The 22,266-nt window shown below is 57.2% G+C and overlaps 1 protein-coding gene across 10 annotated transcripts in view; it reads left to right on the plus strand.

Moving 5' to 3' along the window:
- The first annotated feature begins 1,442 nt into the window (after positions 1–1,442).
- The window catches only part of ZNF185 (zinc finger protein 185 with LIM domain), a 29,539-nt gene continuing 8,715 nt past the window's right edge, over positions 1,443–22,266 (plus strand). For 3 of the 10 annotated variants that reach the window (XM_042040008.1, XM_042040016.1, XM_042040009.1), the window contains exons 1-22: positions 7,853–7,884; positions 8,027–8,100; positions 8,408–8,543; positions 9,159–9,218; positions 10,093–10,131; positions 10,342–10,416; positions 11,347–11,415; positions 11,907–11,987; positions 13,302–13,385; positions 14,243–14,281; positions 14,823–14,906; positions 15,495–15,575; positions 15,873–15,941; positions 16,444–16,527; positions 16,728–16,772; positions 17,100–17,189; positions 18,302–18,385; positions 18,805–18,888; positions 19,209–19,307; positions 19,829–19,909; positions 20,678–20,779; positions 21,293–21,445. In XM_042040008.1, the coding sequence (XP_041895942.1) occupies positions 7,868–7,884; positions 8,027–8,100; positions 8,408–8,543; positions 9,159–9,218; positions 10,093–10,131; positions 10,342–10,416; positions 11,347–11,415; positions 11,907–11,987; positions 13,302–13,385; positions 14,243–14,281; positions 14,823–14,906; positions 15,495–15,575; positions 15,873–15,941; positions 16,444–16,527; positions 16,728–16,772; positions 17,100–17,189; positions 18,302–18,385; positions 18,805–18,888; positions 19,209–19,307; positions 19,829–19,909; positions 20,678–20,779; positions 21,293–21,445 (1,730 nt within the window). In that variant the 5' untranslated portion in view covers positions 7,853–7,867. Of the gene's footprint in view, positions 1,746–7,852; positions 7,885–8,026; positions 8,101–8,407; positions 8,544–9,158; positions 9,219–10,092; positions 10,132–10,341; positions 10,417–11,346; positions 11,416–11,906; positions 11,988–13,301; positions 13,386–14,242; positions 14,282–14,822; positions 14,907–15,494; positions 15,576–15,872; positions 15,942–16,443; positions 16,528–16,727; positions 16,773–17,099; positions 17,190–18,301; positions 18,386–18,804; positions 18,889–19,208; positions 19,308–19,828; positions 19,910–20,677; positions 20,780–21,292; positions 21,446–22,266 lie in introns of those variants that run through there. The other 7 variants (XM_042040015.1, XM_042040014.1, XM_042040011.1 and 4 more) reach the window with 7 other exon arrangements.

Raw genomic sequence — 22,266 nt, forward strand, 5'->3', positions numbered from 1 at the left:
TGCTCTCTCAGGAAGGGTCTGGGCTGCGTTCTTACAGCCTGCTTTAAACAACTCCGGTTTCCCTGAGCTGGACACCCCGAGCCGCCGGGAGCTCAGGGCGCGGCTCTGAATATCCCGGCTTATCTCGGCCGGGATCAGCGGCAGCCTCGGAGCAAAGCTCAGCTGAGCCCGGCTGCTGCTGCTGAGCCTGAGGAGATCGAGAGGGAGATCTGGGGCTGGAGTAACGCGTTAATGCCTGAAAATCCCTGATGTCATCCCCACTGTGCTGCTGGGAGCCAGGGCTGGGTTATCGGCCCTGTTCGAGCACATCCCGCTCGGGAGGGGATGGGCTGGGGTGGGATGGGATGGGATGGGATGGGGTGGGATGGGGTGGGATGGGAGGGGGTGGGATGGGATGGGATATTTGCCCAGCAGATCCGGGGGGAGACAGCAGGAGCTTTTCTTTCCAGCTTCTGTAGGGTCAGCATTACTTGTGCCTCGATCATGGAGCAGGAGAAAGGGGATCCTAGTGGGTGCAGAGGAGGGGAGGGGGTCCTGGCAGGTGCTTGGTTGGGGCTTTGTCACCTCCAGGGCTGGAGGAGGCCCCGGAGCTGCTGCAGGGCTGGAGCCCCTTTGGAGCCAGGCTGGGAGAGCTGGGGGTGCTCAGCTGGAGAAGGGAAGGATCCAGGGAGAGCTCAGAGCCCCTGGCAGGGCCTAAAGGGGCTCCAGGAGAGCTGGAAAGGGACTGGGGACAAGGCCTGGAGGGACAGGACACAGGGAATGGCTTCCCAGTGCCAGAGGGCAGGGCTGGATGGGATACTGGGCAGGAATTGTTCCCTGGGAGGGTGGGCAGGCCCTGGCACAGGGTGCCCAGAGCAGCTGGGGCTGCCCCTGGATCCCTGGCAGTGCCCAAGGCCAGGCTGGACATTGGGGCTGGGAGCAGCCTGGGACAGTGGGAGGTGTCCCTGCCCATGGCAAGGGTGGCACTGGGTGGGCTTTAAGGTCCTCCCAAGCCAAACCATTCCACGATTATCCGGTTGTCACCCTCCCGTGGCAGTGCCAGGCTGAAGCCCTGGCTCCTCAGGACAGCTCTAAGCACACATCCCCAGCTGCCAGTCTTTAGGAAGTGGCAAAAAGCGTGTCCCAGGGTCTGGCTGTGCCAGGCTGTCACCACAGCCGGGCCTCGGGGGCTGTGCGGTGACCGGCGCAATTAGAAAGGGAAATAAACTGAGGAAGAGCGGAATGCCCGGCAATTTCCTGGGTGATTATGGCATCTGTGGGCCCCGTTAATGAGTTCGAAGCGGACGATCAGTGTCGAGCGCTAATTACAGCCCCGCTCCCTGATGCTCCCTGGGTACCACGGCCCTAAAGCGGCTCCGAGCCTCCGGAGCAGCCGAGCAGCAGCGCGGGCCCTGCTGCCCCTTCCCGGCGGCCAAGCCCTGGCAGTGCTTGCCCTGAGGAGAAACTCCATGGGGTGAGAGCTGGGGGGCTGCTCTGGGCTGTGCCAGTGGCCCACAGGGCCGGGGACCGTGGCATCCGCTGGAGAATGCCAGGAATGCAGAGCAGAGCCTACAGGGAGGGGAGCCCGTGCCGCCGAATGGAGAAACCTGTTTGATTCCCCTGAAGGGCGAAACACACCCAAGTCTCCTCCTCAAAACAAGGCTTGGCTTCCCGGAGCCAGCCCTCTCGGCAGGTAAGGGCTCAGCTGTGCCACAGCCGTGCCGGGAGAGCCGCGCATCGGGAGCCGCGCCCGGGAGCCGCCGCAGGTAGGGCCGGGCCGGGCAGCGCCGAGCCCCGCACCGGAGCTGGGGGTGCTGCACCCGCTCCCCTGCCCGCCAGGGCGAGGAACAGGAGGGCTGTGCTGTCCTGAGGGGGGACACCCCGAGGGACACCTAAATCCTCCTCCTCCTCCTCCTCGGGGAAGTGGAGCTTGGCGGGGGTGCCTTGGATCCAAGTGCGGTGGATCTGGCGTGCTGTGGGTGCTGCAGGGATGGGATGGGTTTCCTACAGGAACGGGAGTGAGGCAGAGGTTTGGCTCTGGGGCTTCTCTGCACCTGTCTGATCCCAAATTCCCTCCCTGCCCGCTGCCCCACGTCCTCCTAAAATCCTTTCCCTTCTGGATTTCCACGGGGCACGGCAGTGACCTGCCTGGGACAGGTCTGGGTGTGGGCAGAGACCAGGAAAAATTCAAGCCTGTGACCCTTGACAACCTCTGGAGAGGTTTGTGGGGAGCTCCAGCTCTTTTTGCCTCTCCAGCCCCTCCTTCCCAGGACTTCTGTGGGACACGGGGGGTGCAGGCAGAGATTTCTCCCTCTCCTGCTCTGCCTTGTTTTGTTTCTCCCTGAATTAGTGTGAAATCAGCACCCTGGGAAGGAGTGGCAAAGCTGGCACAGAGGAGCGAGCACCTCCCTGTCCTTGCTTCATCCGAGCCCAGGGAATGTCATCCCCGTTTCCCTGTCCCACCCTCTGCTCCAGGACAGGCCCCTCGCAGGAGGACGAGCTGGGTTCACCTGGGCAGGTTGGCAAGCAGGGATGTCCTCCCTCCTCAGCTGGATCAGGACGTTTTATTTAGGATATTTTATTTGTTTTGTTATAAACCTGGTTTGTTTTATCCATCCAACCAACGATTCAGTACATTTCGTCCCAAAAAATGATCAGGCCTTAAGTGGAAGTCCCAATTTCCACAAGTGGCTGATTTTAGTTTTCTTTTACAAAAAAGTTGTGTTTTCTTGGCAAGACCTTGTGGTGTCTCTGTGTTGTCATGAGGCTCCAGTGAGCTTTTGTCCTGCTCTCTCTGTGGGTCAGTGACACAAACACAAAGCTCCACCTTTGACACAAACCCCATTTTTCCTTCCTTTTTCCTTTCATCTTTGGGACATCAAGGCTCAAGGTCAGCGGTGTGTGGGTGTGGTGAACATCTTGCACATCCTTCCTTTCAAACCCAGAAATTAGCTGAGCAATTAGGAATTAATTCCATGTAATTAGAGCAATGAAACTGCACGCCCAGCATGGTGAAAATTCATTTCGAGATTTTGGCAGTAGCAGGGGTGAGTTTTTGTGCTGGGGGTGGTCCTGCTGGCAGCTCCCAGCACGGCAGAGCCCCAGGATGATCCCTTGGGATGGGCAGGTCTGTGCGCTGCTCTCGTGAAGTTTATGCCACACTTCCCTGACTTCAATGGCACAAGGCTGTGCCAGCTTTATCTGGATTTGATTTTTTTTTTGTGGGATGTGTGGTTGGGAGTGAATGAAAGGAAATTCTAATTGTGCATTTGCAGCTTTCCAGGCGTTGTCTGGAGCACGGCTGGAACGTGTCTGTGTTGCCCCTGTGAGGTTCGGGCAGGATTTTCCCACTCCAGCTGCAGGATTTCACCCCTTTGCCCCCTGTTCAGGGAAAAAGAGATGTTCAGTGCCCTCAGGTCATGGAGATGAGATCCCAAGGGAATGTGGTGCTGGAATGAGGCTCCTCAGAGCTCCTGCACAGCCCTCAGGCTCTGCTGCAGCCACAAATGGGGTCATGGGACACAGGCTCAGGACAGAGCTTCAGGATGGACAGCAGCAGGAATTTCTCCATGGAAAGGGTGGCAGGCCCTGGAAGGGGCTGCCCAGGGAGGTTTGGAGTGCCCATCCCTGGAGGTGTCCAAGGAAGGCCTGGAGGTGGCACTCAGAGCTCTGGGCTGGGGACAAGGTGGGCATCAGGCACAGCTTGGACTCAATCCTGGAGGGTTTTTCCAGCCTCAGGGATTCTGGGATTGTGAGGGCTTCTGTGGCTCGTGAACCAGGCAGCCATGAGCTGCTGTGTTGGACAAGTCGAGAAGGGTGGATTTAAGGTTTGCCTGGACTGTTTCAGTTATTGAATTCCTGACTGTTCACAGCTTGACTTTAGAAATCTCCTGGTGCTTCTTAAATATCCCCAAGTGTGCATGGAACAGCATCAGCGTTCAGTAGTCACTGCTTGGAAAATGGGAAAGGCAGGAATAAAAATCCTGCCCTGTCCTTCAGAGCAGCTGAGCACTGTCTAAAACCATGGAATCCCGGAATGGTTTGGGTGGGAAGGACCTTGAAGCCCATCCAGTGCCACCCCTGCCATGGGCAGGGACACCTCCCACTGTCCCAGGCTGCTCCAAGCCCCAGTGTCCAGCCTGGCCTGGGACACTTCCAGGGATCCAGAGACACCCTGTGCCAGGGATCCAGAGACACCCTGTGCCAGGGATCCAGGCTATGGGTCTGGACTTCCAGAGGCTCCCTCAGAACCTCCCCCTCCAAGCACGGAGCCTCCTGTGTGCAGGAGCTGGGATGAGATCCTCAGGTGCAGGCTGTGAGTCCCCAGTGTGGAACCTGAGGTGAAATTCCCACTGCCCCTTGTGTCCCCAAGGGCAGGCAGCGGGAGAGGAGTGCCCACTCTTCCCAGGAACGGGATGGGTTTTAAGTCAGAGTTCAAAGGTGAGCTAAATCCAGTTTTAAGAATGCTGGCTTAACAATGTCACAGCACTGGGCCCAGGTGCTGCTCCAGCAGGAGCTGCCTGGAGCGGGATGGTGGCAGGGGTTAGCGTGGGTCTGGCAGGGTTCGTTCCAGCTCGGTGCTGTCCCTTCTCAGCAGATCAGGTGTCAGGTGGCAGCAGAGCAGGGACAAGGTTTGCATTGTGTGCTCTGGCTGGTGCAGGGAAATTCGACTCTGTGCCCTGCCGGGAGGCAGTGCTGTGGTCTGGATCAGCCATCCTGCAGCTGGGAAACTGCTGCTGGGGCAGGAAATGTGTGCTAAAGGAAAAAGGAAAAGCCTTTCGCCCTGCTCTCCTTCCCGTGTGTTTCCAGAAGCTGGGCTCGAGCTGCTGAGGGTCACACCAAATCCCCACCTTCCACACGGGAGCGGGGACCTGGTCTGGAGGGAGGGCTGGAGGCCAAAACTCTCAGCAGGCTTTAGGAGGCTCCAAGGAAGGAGGTTCAGACCTCTTGCAAGCTTTAAATACATTTTAATTTGAGGCTTGTGAAGGTCAGAACAGGCATCAATTATCCTCAAACCAGGAGATTTTTCCGCATGACTGCCCTGGGTCCTGTTTGCAGCCGAGGGCCTTCGGGTCACCGGCCAAGTCCTCCATTAGTGCTCAGCTCCTGGGGGAAACGAGTTCTGTGCTGGTGGCCAGGGGCAGGGGGAGCACGGAGAGCTCCATGGAGAGCTCTGGCACGGGCTCAGCCAGCGGGAGCAGAGCCTGGAGCTGCTGCTGGATCACCTTGGGTGGGACTTGGATCACGGCAGAATGGGATCCCCACGGGGACGGGATCACCGTGGGCAGGACGGGATCACCGCGAGGCCTGGATCACCGTGGGCAGGACAGGATCCCCACGGGGCCTGGATCACCATGGGCAGGACGGGATCACTGCAGGGCCTGGATCATCACATGCAGGACGGGATCACTTCAGATCCCTTCAGATCCCACATGGGCTTTGGGCTGAGGGAAATAACCCTGGTGAGGGCACAAGTTGGTATCTGTGGATGACCTTTGGGTGAGGCACCCAGAGTTTTACTCCTTGTCCAGGAATCACGGAGTCATCGAGGTTGGAAGGGACCTTCAAGGTCCTCCAGTGCCACCAAGGGACTGCAGCAGTGGGACCTGGGGGTTCCTGTCCCAAAAGGGTCCCGCTGGGAGAGCCTTTGCAGGTGCAGAGCATCGCTGTGCAGGACGAGGGATCAGCATGAAAAAGGGAGAGTGGAGCTGTGGAGCTTGGGACTGCCCATCCCAGGGCCAGGAAGCAAAACCCTGGGAGCAGGAGTGCTGGAAGCTGGACTCAGTGGCTGGCCTGGCTGCGGGGACAGTTCAGGACTCTGAAGGCTCCCGCGGTGCTCCCAGGAAAGCTGGATTTATGGGATCAAAGCAGCTCCGCTTCCCTTTCCCTGGGCATTCCTTCAGTCCTCAGAACTGGGTCCAACGTAGGATCCAGCTCATCCCCAAAACACACAGAGAGCAAGGTGCTATTAGGCACAAAGGGGCCATTACCCCGAGTGCCCTACAAGCAGCAGGCTGAAAGCTTGTTATTAACATTTAAAAGTCCCAGTTGAGCCATCAAAAAGGAGGGTGGCTGGCAGGGAAGAGGAGCTCCCGTCAGCTTTGAAGGAGCAGCAAATGTTTCATCTCCTGCAGGGTAATTACAGCTTCTTAAGCGATTTCCATGGAAAGCAGGATCCTTCCCAATTAAGGACTGGGCTGCTGATTTCAGGCACTTGAAGAATTTATTAGGGAAGGGTTGGTGTGGCTGTGCCTGCTCTCCTCAGGGGATGGGATGAGAGGGCAGGGACAGCTCACCCCCTCCAGGGCCACGGCAGCTCCGTAGCCTTGGGTGCTCCCTCGTTCATCCCACGGGCTGTGATCCATAGGGATCGCTCCCTGCTGGGCACAAGAGAGGAGTTTGTGGTGTTGGAGCTGCTTTAAAACTCCAGGGCACGGAAAGGCCGAGGCAGGGCAGGGACCCCACGGAGCCCCGAGCGTGCGGAGGGAGAGCCGAGCTGGGCTCTGCCCCAGAGCACCTGAACATTGGCATCCAAACAAGGTTCCAGCTCCCTTTTCCTCATTAAATAGCCTGGAATCGCTTTCCTCATTAAATAGCTTGGAATGGCTTTCCTCAGGGACGAGGAGCTCCGGAGTGTCCTCAGTGGGAGCACCGTGCCCTTCCTGCTGCAGCCGGGCTTGACCCCAAACCAGGGCATCTCTGGCTCTCAGCAAAGCTGCCCATGAGCCCCAGGGCTTCCCAGAGGTGGGAACAGCCTGTGTGTGTTGTCTGGCTGGTGCTCCATGCCTTTGGGAACAGGGATTTGGGGTTAGTTACCTGGATTCAGGCAGCAGCTCCATTGGAAGGGTGCAGTCTCAGGATATGCTCTGACAGGATTTTGCTCCTGTGCAGACAGGATGTTTATTTCTTGTGCTGGGTGGCTCATGGTGGATGCTTTGTCAGTGGGAATGAACCATTTTTACAGATCTCCTGCTGCCTGATCCCAGTGCTCCATCCCAGAGGCTGGTATCCGAAGCTGAGCACCAGTTGCATTTATCCAGCACGCAGGATGAGGGGTTTGTTGTACCACAGACATGAGCTGGACCATGAATCACAGATGATTCCAAATATCAGAAGGAATATTGGAATACCAGCTGGCTGTTGTGTGTTCGGATTGCACAGGGATGGGTGCAATGCTTGGGAATGCTTGCAGAGGGAGGGGAGCCTTGGGGAATTGTTTGGGATCGGATGGGAAGAGGAGGGGATGAGCAGTGGGCAGATCCCTGGCTGAGACAAGGCAGGGGAGAAGGCTTTGCCAAGCAGCAATGCCGTGAGATCAGCACCCAGCATTCCTCCCGGGCGTGTGGCTTCCCGGGAATACTGCAGGGACAGGCCCACCAGCAGGAAAGAACAACCTAATTTTAGGTTCTCCCAAATAGGGTTGGGCCTTTCATTACTGGCTGGCAGAGTCATTCCAGAATCCAGGAGAGGGTTTTGGCAAGGGAAGACTGGGGGTGGTAAAAGCTGGAAGGTGTCCCTGCCGTGGAAGGGTTTGGAACTGGATGAGATTTAAGGTCCCATCCAACCCAAACCATTCTGGGGTTCAATGCCTGATTTTCTCCTCCAAAACAAAAGCTCATCCCGCAGCTTCCATGAAAAAATTAGGAGTGAAAACAGAACAGAACCATTTCTGACAAACATACCCAGGTGCTGAATTAACCTGGCTCCTTCTCATCACACCTGACACAAATCCCAAGGATGTTCCAGGAACCTCGGAGTTCTGTAGACTCCAGAAGGTCTGGCCCACCTGAGTAGCTCTGGGCACTTTTGCAAGATCTCCTGCACCACTTTCCTCCCCGAGCTGGAAAATCACCTCTGGCATGGCTGGATTTGATTTTCCCTGTCCTTGATGCTGCAGGTTCACGGGTGAGGAGCAATCCCAGCTGTGGTACAAGGACAGAGTCTCCCCATCCTCTGGGCACCGTGGCTGTGCTCTCCTCCCCACACACCTGCCAAGGTTTTATACCACAACTCATATTTTGTTTATCCCCTTTTCCATTTCTTCCAGGGCTTCTTGGCTTGGAGCAGTCGCAGAAGGGGAAGGTGCTGCTGAGACCATGATGTCCCTGGGTGTCACCAAAGGTAATTCCTGGTTTTCCTCTGTTTCCTCTGCCCAGTTGGATGTGCTGGAATGTCCCTGCTGGGACAGGCCATCAGGGAGCTGTTTCACTCAGGTGTGAAAACACTGCCTGACCCTCTGTGGTCCCTTATCAGAGGGATAAGCTGATCCTGAGGTCTGGATGGCCACGTCTCCATCCTCCATCAGAGCTGGTGAAGGTCCCACCCAGTGTCGGGGTCTCTGACAGAGAGGAGAGAGCTCCGTGCTGGGATAGATCCCTTCTGCCCCGCTGATCCGTGCGTCCTTCCCTCCCTCTCCCTGCTCTCCCAGGAGGGCTGATCCCGCCCACGGACGAGGATCGCCGCAGGATCATCCGGCAGATGAAGGTTCGCACCACGCTGCGAGGGGACAAGAGCTGGATCCAGCACCACAACTCTGACTCGGACGAGGAGAAGAGCAGCCCCCAGTAAGTGTGGCCACATCAGAATTCCCTGAGCTGGAAGGAACCCGGATCACTGATCCACCCGCTGGCCCTGCACAGACACCCCGGCAATCCCACCCTGTGCCCGAGGGCATTGTCCAAACGCTCCTGGAGCTCTGGGTTCTCTGGGCACTCCGGTCTCCAGCTGCACAGGATGTGCTGGGACAGGTTTTGGGGTCCCCGTGGTGCCACTGCCAAAGGAACTGCTGCTCCTGTTTGTTTCTGATAAATGTAGGGTGGGAAGAGGCTTGGGCAAATGTCTTCTCCTGGAGCTGGGAATTCAGCAGCACCAACAGGTTGGAAGTACAGGAGAGCTCCAAAGTTTTGTGGAGCCAGATTGTGCTTCAGCATTTCAGAGTGACAAACTCAGGGCAGGCCTGGGTGGGAGGGAGTTCAGGGTGGAAGAGGCAGGAGATCAAACAGCTCCTGGATGTCACACGGGGCCCTGTGCCAGGGAACACAGTCTGCTCCAGCTCCTCTTTCCTTGGAAACAAACCCAATCCCAAATCCATCTTCTCTTCCCTCTCTCTCCAAACCCATCACAGCCATGTTCAGCAAGTTCCTCAGTTAACCAGGTCCTTGTGTTTCCTGTTCCCTCAGGTCTGGACAGGCTGGTGGGGGATCCCCGGCCCCCAAACCCGCTGCTCCCCAGCAGGACAGGTAATTCCAGGGGCCCATCCTGCTCCTTCCCTGCTGTGCTGGCTCCGGGGGTCGGTGCAAGCTCTCGGTGTGTCCCCTCCTCAGCCCTGCTCACAACAATGTCTCACCTTGGGGGGAGCATGGATTGGCTCCTGAGGGGTGCAGCGGGATGGAGGGGTGTCTTTAATCCAGGGGAATGATGAGCCCGTGATCCCACAAGGCTGGGATGGGGCACCAGCTCCTGTGCTGCTGCAACCCCTCGGTGCTCCAAGCTCGGGGCAGGGGGAGCCCTGGCTGGGGCTGAATTTGGCTCAGAGCACGAGGGGTCTCCAGGAACTCAGGAGTTTGTAGGAATATCCTGAAATATCAAACTCTTGGGAAGGGCCTGGCCCTGTGTGAGAGCTCTGCCCTCTCCTGTGAGTCCTTTCCTGCTTCCCTTTCCCTGTGCCAGCTCTTCCCACTGCTTGTCAGACAGTGCTCTCCAGAGGAGCCACGCTGTGCTCCCTTCCTGGGAATACTCCCTCAGAGGAGTTGGAGTGGAGCTGCTGTTCTCCAGTGATAAAATAATCGGGATCTCTATCACCTCTGATTTCCCCCTTCCGTGCCACCAACCTGGGGAGTTAATCTGGAGCCAGAGAACACTGCCAGCAGGGTTAATTTTAATTGGCTCACTCTAAAATTCACTTTTTCTATAAAAAACCTTTCATAGAGCTTGCTCTGTCGATTATTGATTTTAAAACATCCCTCCAGGGTCAATCCAGCTGTGGGATCCCTCCAGGCCTGCTTAGCTGGATTTTTGATTTGACATCCACGTGGACATTCCCCTTCAGTCCTGGTGCTGCTGCTGTTGTTTTTCCCGTGGTTTTTAACTTACTGATGTCTGTTCTTGGCACAGGTCCTCTGCCTCCAAGCCCCAGTCCGGATACCTCATCAGGTGGGTGTGGAGTGGGAGAGATTTGGGCTGCAGGGGGAGGAGAACTGGATCAGGAGCAACGAGCAGGAAAAAGATTCCCTCTCAGGTTCTACTGGCTGGGAACATCCCGATGCTCAGGGTGAAGAGCCAGTCCTGCTGTTTCACCGGTGGTTTGAACTTTGCTCCAAACGTTTTCCAACCCAAAATTTAAGATGCCCCTTCCCTCCCCAGGGGGGTGTTCACCAGGACCATCGATAAGAGCTCATCCGTGACGGATTCTTCACCTCCCAATCAAGCACAGAAAAAGTACGTGTGTGCCTCCTCCTGCTGCTCCTCCTCCTCGCCCTTCATGAAAGGAGATTTCAAACCCTCATTTCCAGCCCTCCTCTTGCTTTGGCTGGTGCTCATGGGCTTCCAGAGCTCCCCTAAATCCTTACAAAATGCTGGAAGGCGTTGCTGTCCATTTTACAGACACAGGAAAAGACCAGGCATCAAACTCCGTGTTTTCCTCTCCACAGCTGGCTCTGAAAGCACCCATGGGCTTGGAGTTAATTTGGGAGGGAAAATCCCAGGGAAACCTTGCAAAGCTGGAACGCTAAATTTTGATGGGTTTAGTGGGATTTTTGTGGGGGTTTTTCAACCTGTCTTGTGCAAGGCACTTACATTTCGTTCTAACAAGTCAGATCTAAGCGTGGCTCTGATCTGAGCAGGGGCCCAGAGAAGTTGTGCCCCATCCCTGGGAGTGTTCCAGGACAGGTTGGAGCACCCTGGGATAGTGGAAGGTGTCCCTGCCCATGGCAGGGGGTGGGATGGGGTGACCTTTAAGGTCCCTTCCCACCCAAACCCTCCTGGGATTCTGTAGGGGCTCTGTAGCATCTCAAGCAAAACCCTTTGTAACCCCATTTTCCCCCTGGGAAGAAGGATGATGCCCCAAGGTGTCTCCTCCCTTCCCCCTCGCTGATCCCGGGATGGAGCAGCTCCATCCCACAGAAGGGTGTGTCCATATTGGCTCCAACGACTCCCAGTGGCCGTGGGGAAGCAAAGCAGACCCCAAATCCCAGCCCTAAATCCTAAAAACGAGGCAAATGCTGCCCTTGAATTGGACAGCATTCCCTGCAATCACAGTGGGGATATTTGGGGTGACCCTGTTTTCCCCCTTCCTGTGGAGCTCCCCTGGGGCAGGAGGAGGGGAGGGATGGAAGGTCACATTCCCAGGTGTGGTTTGTGTCCCCTCAGCACGTTCCTGAAGGGACAGAGCCGCTCCCCCTCCGGATACAGGATGACCACAGAGGACTACAAGAAGCTGTGAGTGTGCGAAGGGAGCGGTTCCTCCTGGAGCTCCTCCTGGAGCTTCCAGAGCTTCCACCAGAAACTCCAGTGGTTCCCAGGGCTCTGTGGGCCAGGAGGTGCTCCTGGAACTGATAGTGGCCTTTGTAGGGAGGGGATTTTATCACCAGCCAGGAATGGAGGGTGCAGCCTGAGAGCTGGGTTTGGAGCATTCCTGAAGCCTGGGGAAAGGGGGATCCCTTGGCAGAACAGCACTGTGGGCATTCCCTGCCCAGCTTTTCATGTCCCAGCCTGTGGCTCTGATCCGAAATGGGGTTGGAGTCTCTGGGCTTAACCCCTGGACTAAGGAAAAAAATCCTACAGGGACACGTGCACCCCACTGGGAAATGCAGGTGTTTCCCAGGGTCTGAACCATTCCCTTGGATTCACTTGTGTTCCTGCTGCCTCTGCCCCAGCCACGGCAGCAATTCCCTGACCCCGGCTCTCCCTTCCCTCCCTCCCCATGGCAGAGCTCCGTACAACGTCCGGCAGAAATCCGTGGATGGCGATGAGGAGGATGTGCCTTTTTCCCCGGATGAGCATAAGAAGAGGTGAGGCCTGGAGGTGGCTCCGTGCTGCTGCAGGGACAGTCACAAGGGGCCTCGCCCCAGCCAGGCTGCTCCATCCTGGGGGGTTGGTGGATGCGGGCATGGAGCAGGGCTGGTGGCAATCCAAGGACAATCACAGCTCTCGCTGCTCCGAGCCTGGCTCTGCCCACGGGCCACCGCACTGCCGACAAAGCGTCATTAAAATCCTGACGTGATGCAGCCTGACAGCGCGGCCCAATTAACCCGGCAGCTGGGAAGGGCCGTGGAATCCACGGGCTGCCCCGTGTCCATGGGGAAGGATGGAGATGCACAAACAGCCGGGAGGGAGGAGCCCAGCTCCCCCCCCTGTGGGTGCCCTCGGAGCTGGGATCACTCCAGGACTGGCACCCGACGCCGGATCCAGGCAGGGCTGTCCTTCTCCTATCGGGAATCATCCTGGAATGGTTGGGTGGAAGAGACCTCAAAGCTCATCCAGCCCCACCCCTGCCATGGGCAGAGACACCTCCCAGTATCCCAGGGTGCTCCAAGCCCCAGTGTCCAACCTGGCCTTGGGCACTGCCAGGGATGGGGCACAGGACAGGGACAGCAACAGGTCTGCTCTCTCTGGCTGCAGCCTCGTTGCTTCTCATGGGGTTTCTGAGGACCCTTTTCCTCAGCCACAAGATGTGTACAAAGGAAATCTTGGTCACTGTCCAATGGGCTCCAACCACTAAAGAGCTGGAGAGGGATTTGGGATGTGGGCTGGAGGGACAGGACACAGGGAATGGCTTCCCAGTGCCAGAGGGCAGGGCTGGATGGGATCTTGGGAAGGAATTGTTCCCTGGGAGGGTGTGAGGCCCTGGCACAGGGTGCCCAGAGCAGCTGGGGCTGCCCCTGGATCCCTGGCAGTGTCCCAGGCCCTTCCAGGGATTTGCCCTCTCCCTTGGGACAGTGGGTGGTACCGAGGCCGGTGCAGACACTCCATGGAGTGTGTCAGCCACAGAGCCCATGTCCCGTTTTTCTGTGCATGGAACCCAATATTGCACCAGTCCAGGTCTGCAATGGATTGTCCAGCCCTGGCACAGCTGCCCAGGGCGGTGGTGGAGTCCCCATCCTGTGGCTGTGGCACTTGAGGCCATGGCTCAGTGGTGACCATGGTGCTGGTTGATGGCTGGACTGGATGACCTCAAAGGTCTTTTCCAACCTCAACCATTCCATGAAATCTGCTCCCCAGAGCGCAGGAGCTCTGTCAGGGTTAGCCCCAGCCTGTCCACAGCTCCAGCCAGCAGGGAGTATTGGGATGAGCAGGATGTGACCCCTTCCCTCCCTCCCTTCCAGGACGGAGGCTGCCAACAACGTCCTGCGGCGCTCGGCCGGCCGGGAGCGCGCCTACGTCCTGTCCGCGGCCAAGAAGAGCAACGGGTGAGTGTCCAGGGGGTGGGGATGGCACAGGAGCCAGGGAAGGGCTGCTCGAGGGGGCACAGGGGAAGGGAACCTCTCCAACACAGCAGCCGAGGATAGGCCACAAAGATGCTCCCAGGGCTGGAGCTCCTCCCCTACAAGGGAAGGTTGGGAGAGCTGGGGGTGCTCACCTGGAGAAGGATCCCGGGAGAGCTCAGAGCCCCTTCCAGAGCCTAAAGGGGCTCCAGGAGAGCTGCAGAGGGACTGGGGACAAGGCATGGAGGGACAGGACACAGGGAATGGCTTCCCAGTGCCAGAGGGCAGGGCTGGATGGATAGTGGGAAGGAATTGTTCCCTGGGAGGGTGGGCAGGCCCTGGCACAGAGTGCCCAGAGCAGCTGGGGCTGCCCCTGGATCCCTGGCAGTGCCCAAGGCCAGGCTGGACATTGGGGCTGGGAGCAGCCTGGGACAGTGGGAGGTGTCCCTGCCCAGGGCAGGGGGTAGGGCAGGAAGATCTTTAAGGTCCTTCCAACCCAAACCATTCCCTGATACCTGCAGGTGTCTGCAGAGCTGGGGAAATCCTCCAAGCCTTCCTTATTAAGAGGGATGGAATTTCCGGAAAAGAAAAACTGTGGGAGTCCCTAATTCCCTGAGGCGATGCAGAGCCCAGTTTTCAGCCTCAGTTCTTAAGCTGCTCTCTGCAGTTTTGTTGTGTTATTTCATTGGGAATTTGCCCAGGTGTGAGACCCCGGTCTCAGCTCAGCCCACGGGGTGACGGGACCTTGCACACGTGGGGCAGGGTCCTGGCGGGCTCTGCCCCTGCCCAAGGCGAGTCCTTCCCTCCAATCCTTTAACTGCTCCTTAATCCTTCCTCCACAGCAGCCCGACCCAGGAATTCCCACCCCTGTTTGCCAAGAGGTAGGAGCTGGAGCTCGGGAAGCACTGCTGGGGCTGGGTGCCTGTGCCAGGCTGGGACAGCAGATCCCGGGAGTTTCACGGCAGAGGAAGAACAATTCCTCGAAAAGGGATGCTGGGGGTTGGATCCCGCTGGGGTTGTTCTGGGAGAAACAGTGTTGGAAACACTGGGAATACAATCCTGATGGTGCTTTGGGTTATGGGCGAGCTGAAACTGCAGAGACTCAGTCACAGCCATCTTGTTTCCCGGGCAGCTGCTCCAGGAGGATGCTCCTCAGGCATCTCCCTCCTCAGGCTGTCAGTGGGATGGCGAAAGGAGCCCAGGGCTCCCTCTGGAATCCAAGAACTCACCTGATGCTGTGTGAGCAAAAATGCCTGGCTGTGTTCAGTCCCTTGGGATGCTCAGCAGGAGCACAGGGAGCAGGAGGAGCAGGAAATTCCTGCTCCAGGGGAAACAGGGTGGGGGAAAATGGAGATAAACTGCCTGGAAAGCTACAGAAAAGAGGAAACCATGTGACATTTGTCTCTTTTTCGCTGTGGAAAGAATTGAGATAGAAGAGGAGGAAGGACAGCAGAGGAGGAGTCCAGCTGTGCCGGGTTCATCCAGGATTTCACCGGACAGCAGCAGGTATCCGTTCCTTGGGGAGGGATGCCTGGTTCCAGGGCTTCACCAGCTTGGGGATAAGTGCATTTATTGGCTGTCCAAACACAGCCACACGTGGAGGGTTGGCAGAGGAGACTTCCCAGAGAAGCTGTGGCTGCCCCTGGATTTAAAGCCCATCCAGTGCCACCCTCTGTGGGCAGGGACACCTTCCACTATCCCAGGTTGCTCCAGGCCCCATCCAGCTGAACTCTTTCTTGCCAAACAGGTGCAAGGGAATAATTTTCAGTTGTTTTCCGATGTTTTTGACTGAATCCATGCCTGGAGTATAAAAAAGGTGGAATAGTTCTCACTGCAAACAGCACTTTGGCTGCTGCCTTTGTCCTGGTGCTTCTGTTGGTGTGTCACTGCAGAAGGTGGCAATTCCTGGCAAAATCAGTGCTTTTAATTTAAAACTTGCTTCTGATAAGAGGACTTTGTCAGTGAATGGATTGAGAAGAGTGATGATTCATTCCCACCTTCTCCAGTCCCATTCCGTGCAGGGCACATTGGGCAGCTGCAGTTGGAGCTGGTTTGACCAGGAATGACAGCTTTGTCCTTTGTCCTCTCTCACAGCCCCAAACCAGGCAGCAGGAGCCAAACATCCCCATCCCCGAGTGAAACCTCGGGGGAAATCTCCACTCCTGCTGAAATCAGGTGGGTCTGGAGGCCCTGCAGCAGCAGCTCTGCCTGGGGGGATTCCCTGCAGACACGAAATCCTCCAGGACACGGAGCAGCACAGAACAGCAAACACCACGCAGGGAATCCAGGGAAGGGGCAAAAGCGTCCGGGAGGGAACATTCTGTGCTGGGAATCCGAATCCAGCCCCTTCCATGGGCTCCTCCAATGATTCTCCCTCATTCCTGCCCTGCTCATAGCTCACTTCCAACACCTTCCTGTGCAGCTCCCGGCTCCTCCTCCCCCTCCCTCATGCTCCCACTGTTTTCCCTGCAGGAATGGTGAGGACAGACAGGCCCCGAATGGGAAATTCTCCTTGGAAGCGGTGTCCCAGCCTGGGGATGGGTAAGGAACGGGCAGGGGCTGATCCGTGCTGCTGCACCGAGGCCTGACCCTGGATTCTCTCGGGAGCAGCAGCTCCTGGTGTGCCCCGGGCTGGGCTGCACTCCCAGAGCATCATCTGCTGGCAGAGCTGCAGCCTGGCAGAGCTCTCCTCTCTTCCCTCACTCCCCTGGGATTCTCCTCCCTGCCTCGCTCCCTGAACACTCCACTCCCCATATTTCACTTCATTTTGCTGCTCCATTTGCCTCCCACTGCCATTCCCTGCAAGTGTCCCACCTCCAGGGGCTGTGCTGGCCCTTGGCAGGTGGTGGCTCCTGCTGATGTTGGTCCATGGTTCCATGATCCCTGATCTGCCCACTGGGCTCGGGAATGTGGCCCTGCTTGGCCTGATAGAGAGATTAACCCCGTTTTGTTCCCCACCCAACTAAATATCAGCAGATTTTCTGGGATGATACCCTACAAATGCTGACAGGCCCCATTTTCACTGGGATTTCCCTTATTCTAGGGACAAAGCTCTGAAGGAAAAGCCTGAGGTGTTGCCATGGGATGAACAGGCCCCCAGGGCCACCGGGGCTTCCACGAATGGAAGGTAGAGTCCCTGTGGGGTTCCTGACCTGGGCACTGCACAGTCCATGAAATTCTGCTCTGGAGCTGGCTGGAATCTGGGAATGGATGTTTCCTGACGGAAAAACCCATTGCATCTGGGCTTTGTAGAGCTGCTCTGTCCTTTGTGAGATGCTCGGGAAAGTCACTGCAGAGCATTCCTCAAGCTGTGTCTCTCTTTTCCAGTTTTCCTGAGCACACAGAAGCCAAGAATAGGTTTTACCCACCAGAGTAAGTGGGAAATTCCCTTTTTCCCCTTCATTTTAGAGTGGGGGGTGTTCTGACCTGGCACTGCCCTGCAGACGAGTTCTGGGAGCAGCCCTTGAAAAGGGGGGTGGGCTCAAAAGGCCTGGGATCTCCCAGCTGCTTTCCTCACACAAGGACGAGTTGGTTGGATTTGGAGCTCAGCCCTTCAGGAAATTTCCAGAGCTAAGCAGGAGGGAGGAAAAGATGTTCCATTGGAGCCAGGAAAAGCTCATGGTTGATGTTTACGCTTCTTGGTGTTCTCCACCTGCTGAGCTTCCTGCTGGGACCATCCCATCCCCCTTCTCCCTGCAGGTCCGGCTCTGGTTCCTGGGACAGACCTGGGGATGCTCCGGAGGAGCTGCTCCGCCAGTCCGAGCCCTCTCCCTGCCGGGGTGACACCAGGTGGGACCCTGCTCAGGGCCTGGGGCTGGCACCTCTGCTTCCAGCTGGGCTGGGAAGAAGCAACTTGTCCAGAGCAGGGCTGGGATTAGAATTCAAACCGGGCAACAACCGGAAATGGAAAATCCTGGTGGGTGAAAGAGGGAACGGCATCCTTCTGTTCACTGTTACACAACTTCATCCCAGACAAGCAGCCTGGGAATTCAGGAGGAATTTCTCCATGGAAAGGGTGGCAGGCCCTGGAAGGGGCTGCCCAGGGAGGTTTGGAGTGCCCATCCCTGGAGGTGTCCAAGGAAGGTCTGGAGGTGGCACTCAGAGCTCTGGGCTGGGGACAAGGTGGGCATCGGGCACAGCTTGGACTCGATCCCAGAGGCCTTTTCCAGCCTCTGGGATTGTGGGAGCAGACCCAGCAGCTTCAGCATTGCCTTTAGTGCCTCCACCCCACAGGAGTTTAGAGCCTTTTCTCCGTGACATTGCCAGAGGTGCAGGGTCGGGAGGGAATTGCTGCTGTTGGCAGCAAACACTGGGATCTCCCTGGAGCTGCTCCCCTCCCTTGTCCATTGTTTTGGGATTCATTTCCATGCACTGGCCCATCAAAGGCCTTGAGGTGAGCAGATTTCAGGGCCAGGTTGGACAGGGCCTGGAGCAACCTGGAGTGCTGGGAGGTGTCCCTGCCCATGGCAGGGGGTGGGACTGGAGGGGCTTCAAGGTGCTTCCAAGCCAAACCATTCCATGATTCCTGGATTCTATGGAATGAATTCAGCCCTCTGTGCTGAGGTGAGGAGGATCCTGAGGCCTGGAGCTGCTGCTGGCGATGCAGGAATGTCTTCCCCGAAGTTGCTCATGTTGTGCTTTGTCCAGGTGCTCCATCCTGGGACAGGACAGGGAATTCCTGCACAGAGATGTGTGGGAATCGGGTCCCAGTAACCTCCTCAGTTCCACCAGCAGCCTCTCCTCCTCTCAGTTAGAGATGTAAAATGGGTTTTTCTGAAGGAAAATCAGTTCTCTGAGACAATTCCTTTGTGTTTCCTGGGCTGATACAAAGTGCAGTGCTGCTGCTCCATACAAATCCCCTGGAAGCCTTTGGAAGCTCTGAATTCCCCCTTTTTTGCCAGGTCTCACTTGCAGCCCGATGTCCCCTTTCCTCCCACTGAGAGAAGCCCTGTGCACATCGAGGACACAGAATATTCCTTTAAAAGGTAAGAATAGGGTGAATTTAGTGGATGTAGGAATAATCCTGAGGATCAAGGGAAACCCGAATGGGCAGGCACAGAAAGAGGCTCCTTCTCCAGCTTTTATCCCACAGATGGAGACAACTGAGGTTTAAATAAACCAGGATCTTTGTGTTGTATCCCTCTCCATCTCCTTTGAGACCAGCCAAGCACTCCAGATTTTTCCTCCTCTTGTGTTCTCAGTGGGGTTCAGTCACTCCCTCTTAATCCCCTGAAAATCCAGGGATGCTGGAGCAGCAGCAGGGAGCTGGAAGCAGCTGGAATACAGGGACTGTGTCATGTTCTAGAGAAAAGTCCCAGGGCAGGCTGGCAGCTGGTGAGCAGAGCAGTGCCAGGATCCAGGTGCCAGTTTTTAGGGATGTCATGGGCCTTGCTCTGCTTGCCAGGTCTGTCCTGGGCTATGAGGAGAGGAGCAGCTCCACGAATCCCGAGGGCCCAGCCCAGCAGCAGCCCTACTGGCATGACACAAGGTGAGGACTGGGGGGACTGGGAGGTTTGGGGGCTGGTGGTCTGGGAGGTTTGGGGTTGGTGGTCTGGGAGGTTTGGGGCTGATGGTCTGGGAGGTTTGGGGGTGATGGTCTGGGAGGTTTGGGGCTGATGGTCTGGGAGGTTTGGGGTTGGTGGTCTGGGAGGTTTGGGGCTGATGGTCTGGGAGGTTTGGGGTTGGTGGTCTGGGAGGTTTGGAATGGCTCTGGCCACACTGGCTCCTGCTCCCGGCCTGCTCCTCTGCAGGGAATGGGTGTCTGCCCATCCCAGCATGGATTTTCCCAATTGTGGATGTCTGGTTTAGGTTTTTGGACTCAGCCAGCCTCACTGAGAGGGGCCAAGGACTCCCTGGCCATGACACCCACCCGGAGCCCCCCAGGCTGGAGGATCCTGCTGAGCCTGGGTAAGGAATGGGGCAATCCCCCCCCCCCGCCTTCTCCTGTGGGATGAGGGGTCATTCCTTGGGCATCTTCCCCCCTGCTGATAAATATTCTCCCAGGTTTTCCTTCTCATAGAATCACGGAGTTGTTAAGGTTGGAAAAGACCTCTCGGATCAAGTCCAAGCATCAGCCAGCACCACCACCATGTTCAGCACTAATCCCTGTCCTCAGGCACTGCATCCACACATTCCCTGAACATTGCCAGGCCTTGACAACCCTTTCCATGAAGAAAGTTTTCCCAATATCCAACCTAAACCTCCTCCAGTGTAACCTGAGGCCTTTTTGGGCCTGATTCTACTGCTGCTTCTCCTGTATGAATCTTTTACCGTGGTTTTATAGGAAAACCTGGGAGAAATTATCCTCCTTAGCTGGAGCCATCAAACCCTGTCCAGCTGGGCTGCCAGGAGTCGCTTCCTCGACTTTAAACTTGGGAGCAGAGGGTCTCTAAGGAGAGACAAACTGTAAAGGTCTCATGTCTTGGCAGGTCCAGCTCTGTTCCTGGAGGAAGCAGCATCCCAGCTCCAGACATTCCACAGGCAAACGAGTCTGACCCACGTGGGGCCAGGTGCGGAGCTGGGGCACCAGGACACTCCCTCACACACCTCCAGTTCTCCTTCCCAGCCTGTCCAAAGGCACCCAGATGCTCATTTCTTGGCTCAAGGAATTCAGAAACCAATACAGGCTCTGCCAGTGCCACCTTTCCCCCTGGAGCACAGCACTGCAGGGAGCTCTCCCAGGGATTGCTGCAGCTCAGCATCAGAAGGACGTAGAGCTGCTGGGGCAAGGCCAGAAGAGGCCACAGAGCTGCTCTGAGGGCTGGGAGGTGCTCCTCTGCTCTGGAGCCACGCTGGGAGGGCTGGGGGTGCTCACCTGGAGAAGGGAAGGATTCAGGGACACCTCAGAGCCCCTTGCAGGGCCCAAAGGGGCTCCAGGAGAGCTGGAGAGGGACTGGGGACAAGGCATGGAGGGACAGGACACAGGGAATGGCTTCCCAGTGCCAGAGGGCAGGGCTGGATGGGAGATTGGGCAGGAATTGTTCCCTGGGAGGGTGGGCAGGCCCTGGCACAGGGTGCCCAGAGCAGCTGGGGCTGCCCCTGGATCCCTGGCAGTGCCCAAGGCCAGGCTGGACATTGGGGCTGGGAGCAGCCTGGGACAGTGGGAGGTGTCCCTGCCCATGGCAGGGGTGGCACTGGGTGGGCTTTAAGGTCCCTCCCAACCTAAAGCCTCCTGACACTGATCCTGTGACAGTCACGGTGTCCCTGCATTTGCCCCCACAGTGGATGGGGTCAGACAGAGGTGCCAGAGCTCCTGACAGCTCTTTCCTCCCCACCAGGATCACTCTGGACTATGAGGAACAAACCCTTCCCAGCACAGACAGTCCCCGTGAGAGCCCAGGGGGCTGCAGGCACAGCGAGCCCGCCCCGGTGCCAGCCAGGTACGGTGGGGACATCCCTGTTTGTGCCATCAGTGGCTCGCTCACCCTCATCCTTTGCTCCTTGAAACACTCCTGGCTGAAGGGCTGGACCCAGGAAATGTGCCAATCCAATGCCACTGACCACAGGAATACTGAGAAGGAATCCTTCCCTGGCAGGGTGGGCAGGCCCTGGCACAGGGTGCCCAGAGCAGCTGGGGCTGCCCCTGGATCCCTGGCAGTGCCCAAGGCCAGGCTGGACATTGGGGCTGGGAGCAGCCTGGGACAGTGGGAGGTGTCCCTGCCCATGGCAGGGGTGAGATGGGATGAGCTTTAAGGTCCCTCCCAACCCAAACCATTCTGGGATTCCACAATTCCATGATCCTACGGTTCTATTAACAACAGGGTGTCCCAGTTCTCCCTGTTCCCTGTAGGAAGAGGCAGGACCCACCCTCGGCAGACCCTGAACCCTCGTGTGAGCTGCTCAGAGCAAAGGCACCCATTGGCTTTATGGTCAAACTGGTTTTAATTCTTCAGCAGGTCTGACTTCAGCTCCCAGGAGAGTGTCCCCAGTGCCCAGGAGTCCCAGCCCCCCGTGTCCCTGTTCCAGGACCGCCAACCCTTCGGAGGCTCCGTGCCCAGCCACAGGATTCCGGCCTACGTGGACAGCCATGTGTTCAGCACCAGGAGGTCAGGATTTGGGGATGAGGGGTTTAGGATGCAGAGACAGGGAAAGCTGTCATGGCATGGAAATATCTGCTAGAAACCCCACTCCAGCTTGTACAATCACTGGGAAAAGGAGTGAGAGCAGGATTTTGTTCCCAGAGGGGACAAGAGGATTAAATCATAGAACCAGGCCTGTCCCAGGATGGAGCACCTGGACTAGTACAATATGAGTAACTTTGGGGAAGGCATTCCTACATCACCAGGAGCAGCTCTAGGCCTCAGGATTTACACCTTGGGATCCTCCTTGGCCATTTCTTAGAACCATGGAGTCCTGGACTGGTTTGGGTGGAAGGGACCTTAAAGTCCATCCAGTTCCACCCCTGCCATGGCAGGGACATCTTCCACTGTCCCAGGCTGCTCCCAGCCCCAGTGTCCAGCCTGGCCTGGGACACTGCCAGGGATCCAGGGGCAGCCCCAGCTGCTCTGGACAATCTGTTTGGGAATGGTTTGGCTTTGCTCAAGTGTTGGGTTTGGAGCCTGCTCTCCTGGCTTTGGAGTACAAAATGGGCACAGGGAAAATGGGCAGAGCACTGGGGGGATGCACCATGGAATCGTGGAGTCCTCACAGCTGGGAAAGGCCTCTGTGATCACCTGCTGTCAATCCAGTGCTGTCACAAGGTCACCACCAAGCCTCAAGTGCCACATCCACGCGTTTTCTGAACACTTGCAGGGCCAGGGATTCCACTGCTGCCCTGGGCAGCTGTGCTGGGGCTTGGTGGTGACAGAAGCACGGCACTGACTGTGAGCCCAGTGTGGGCACTCCGGAGGCTCCTGCTGCACTGTGA

Source organism: Corvus kubaryi, unplaced genomic scaffold (genome assembly GCF_017639235.1).
Source record: "Corvus kubaryi isolate FWS band 111438036 unplaced genomic scaffold, C.kubaryi_AGA036_p1.0 37395, whole genome shotgun sequence".
In the NCBI taxonomy this organism is placed as follows: Eukaryota; Metazoa; Chordata; class Aves; order Passeriformes; family Corvidae; genus Corvus; species Corvus kubaryi.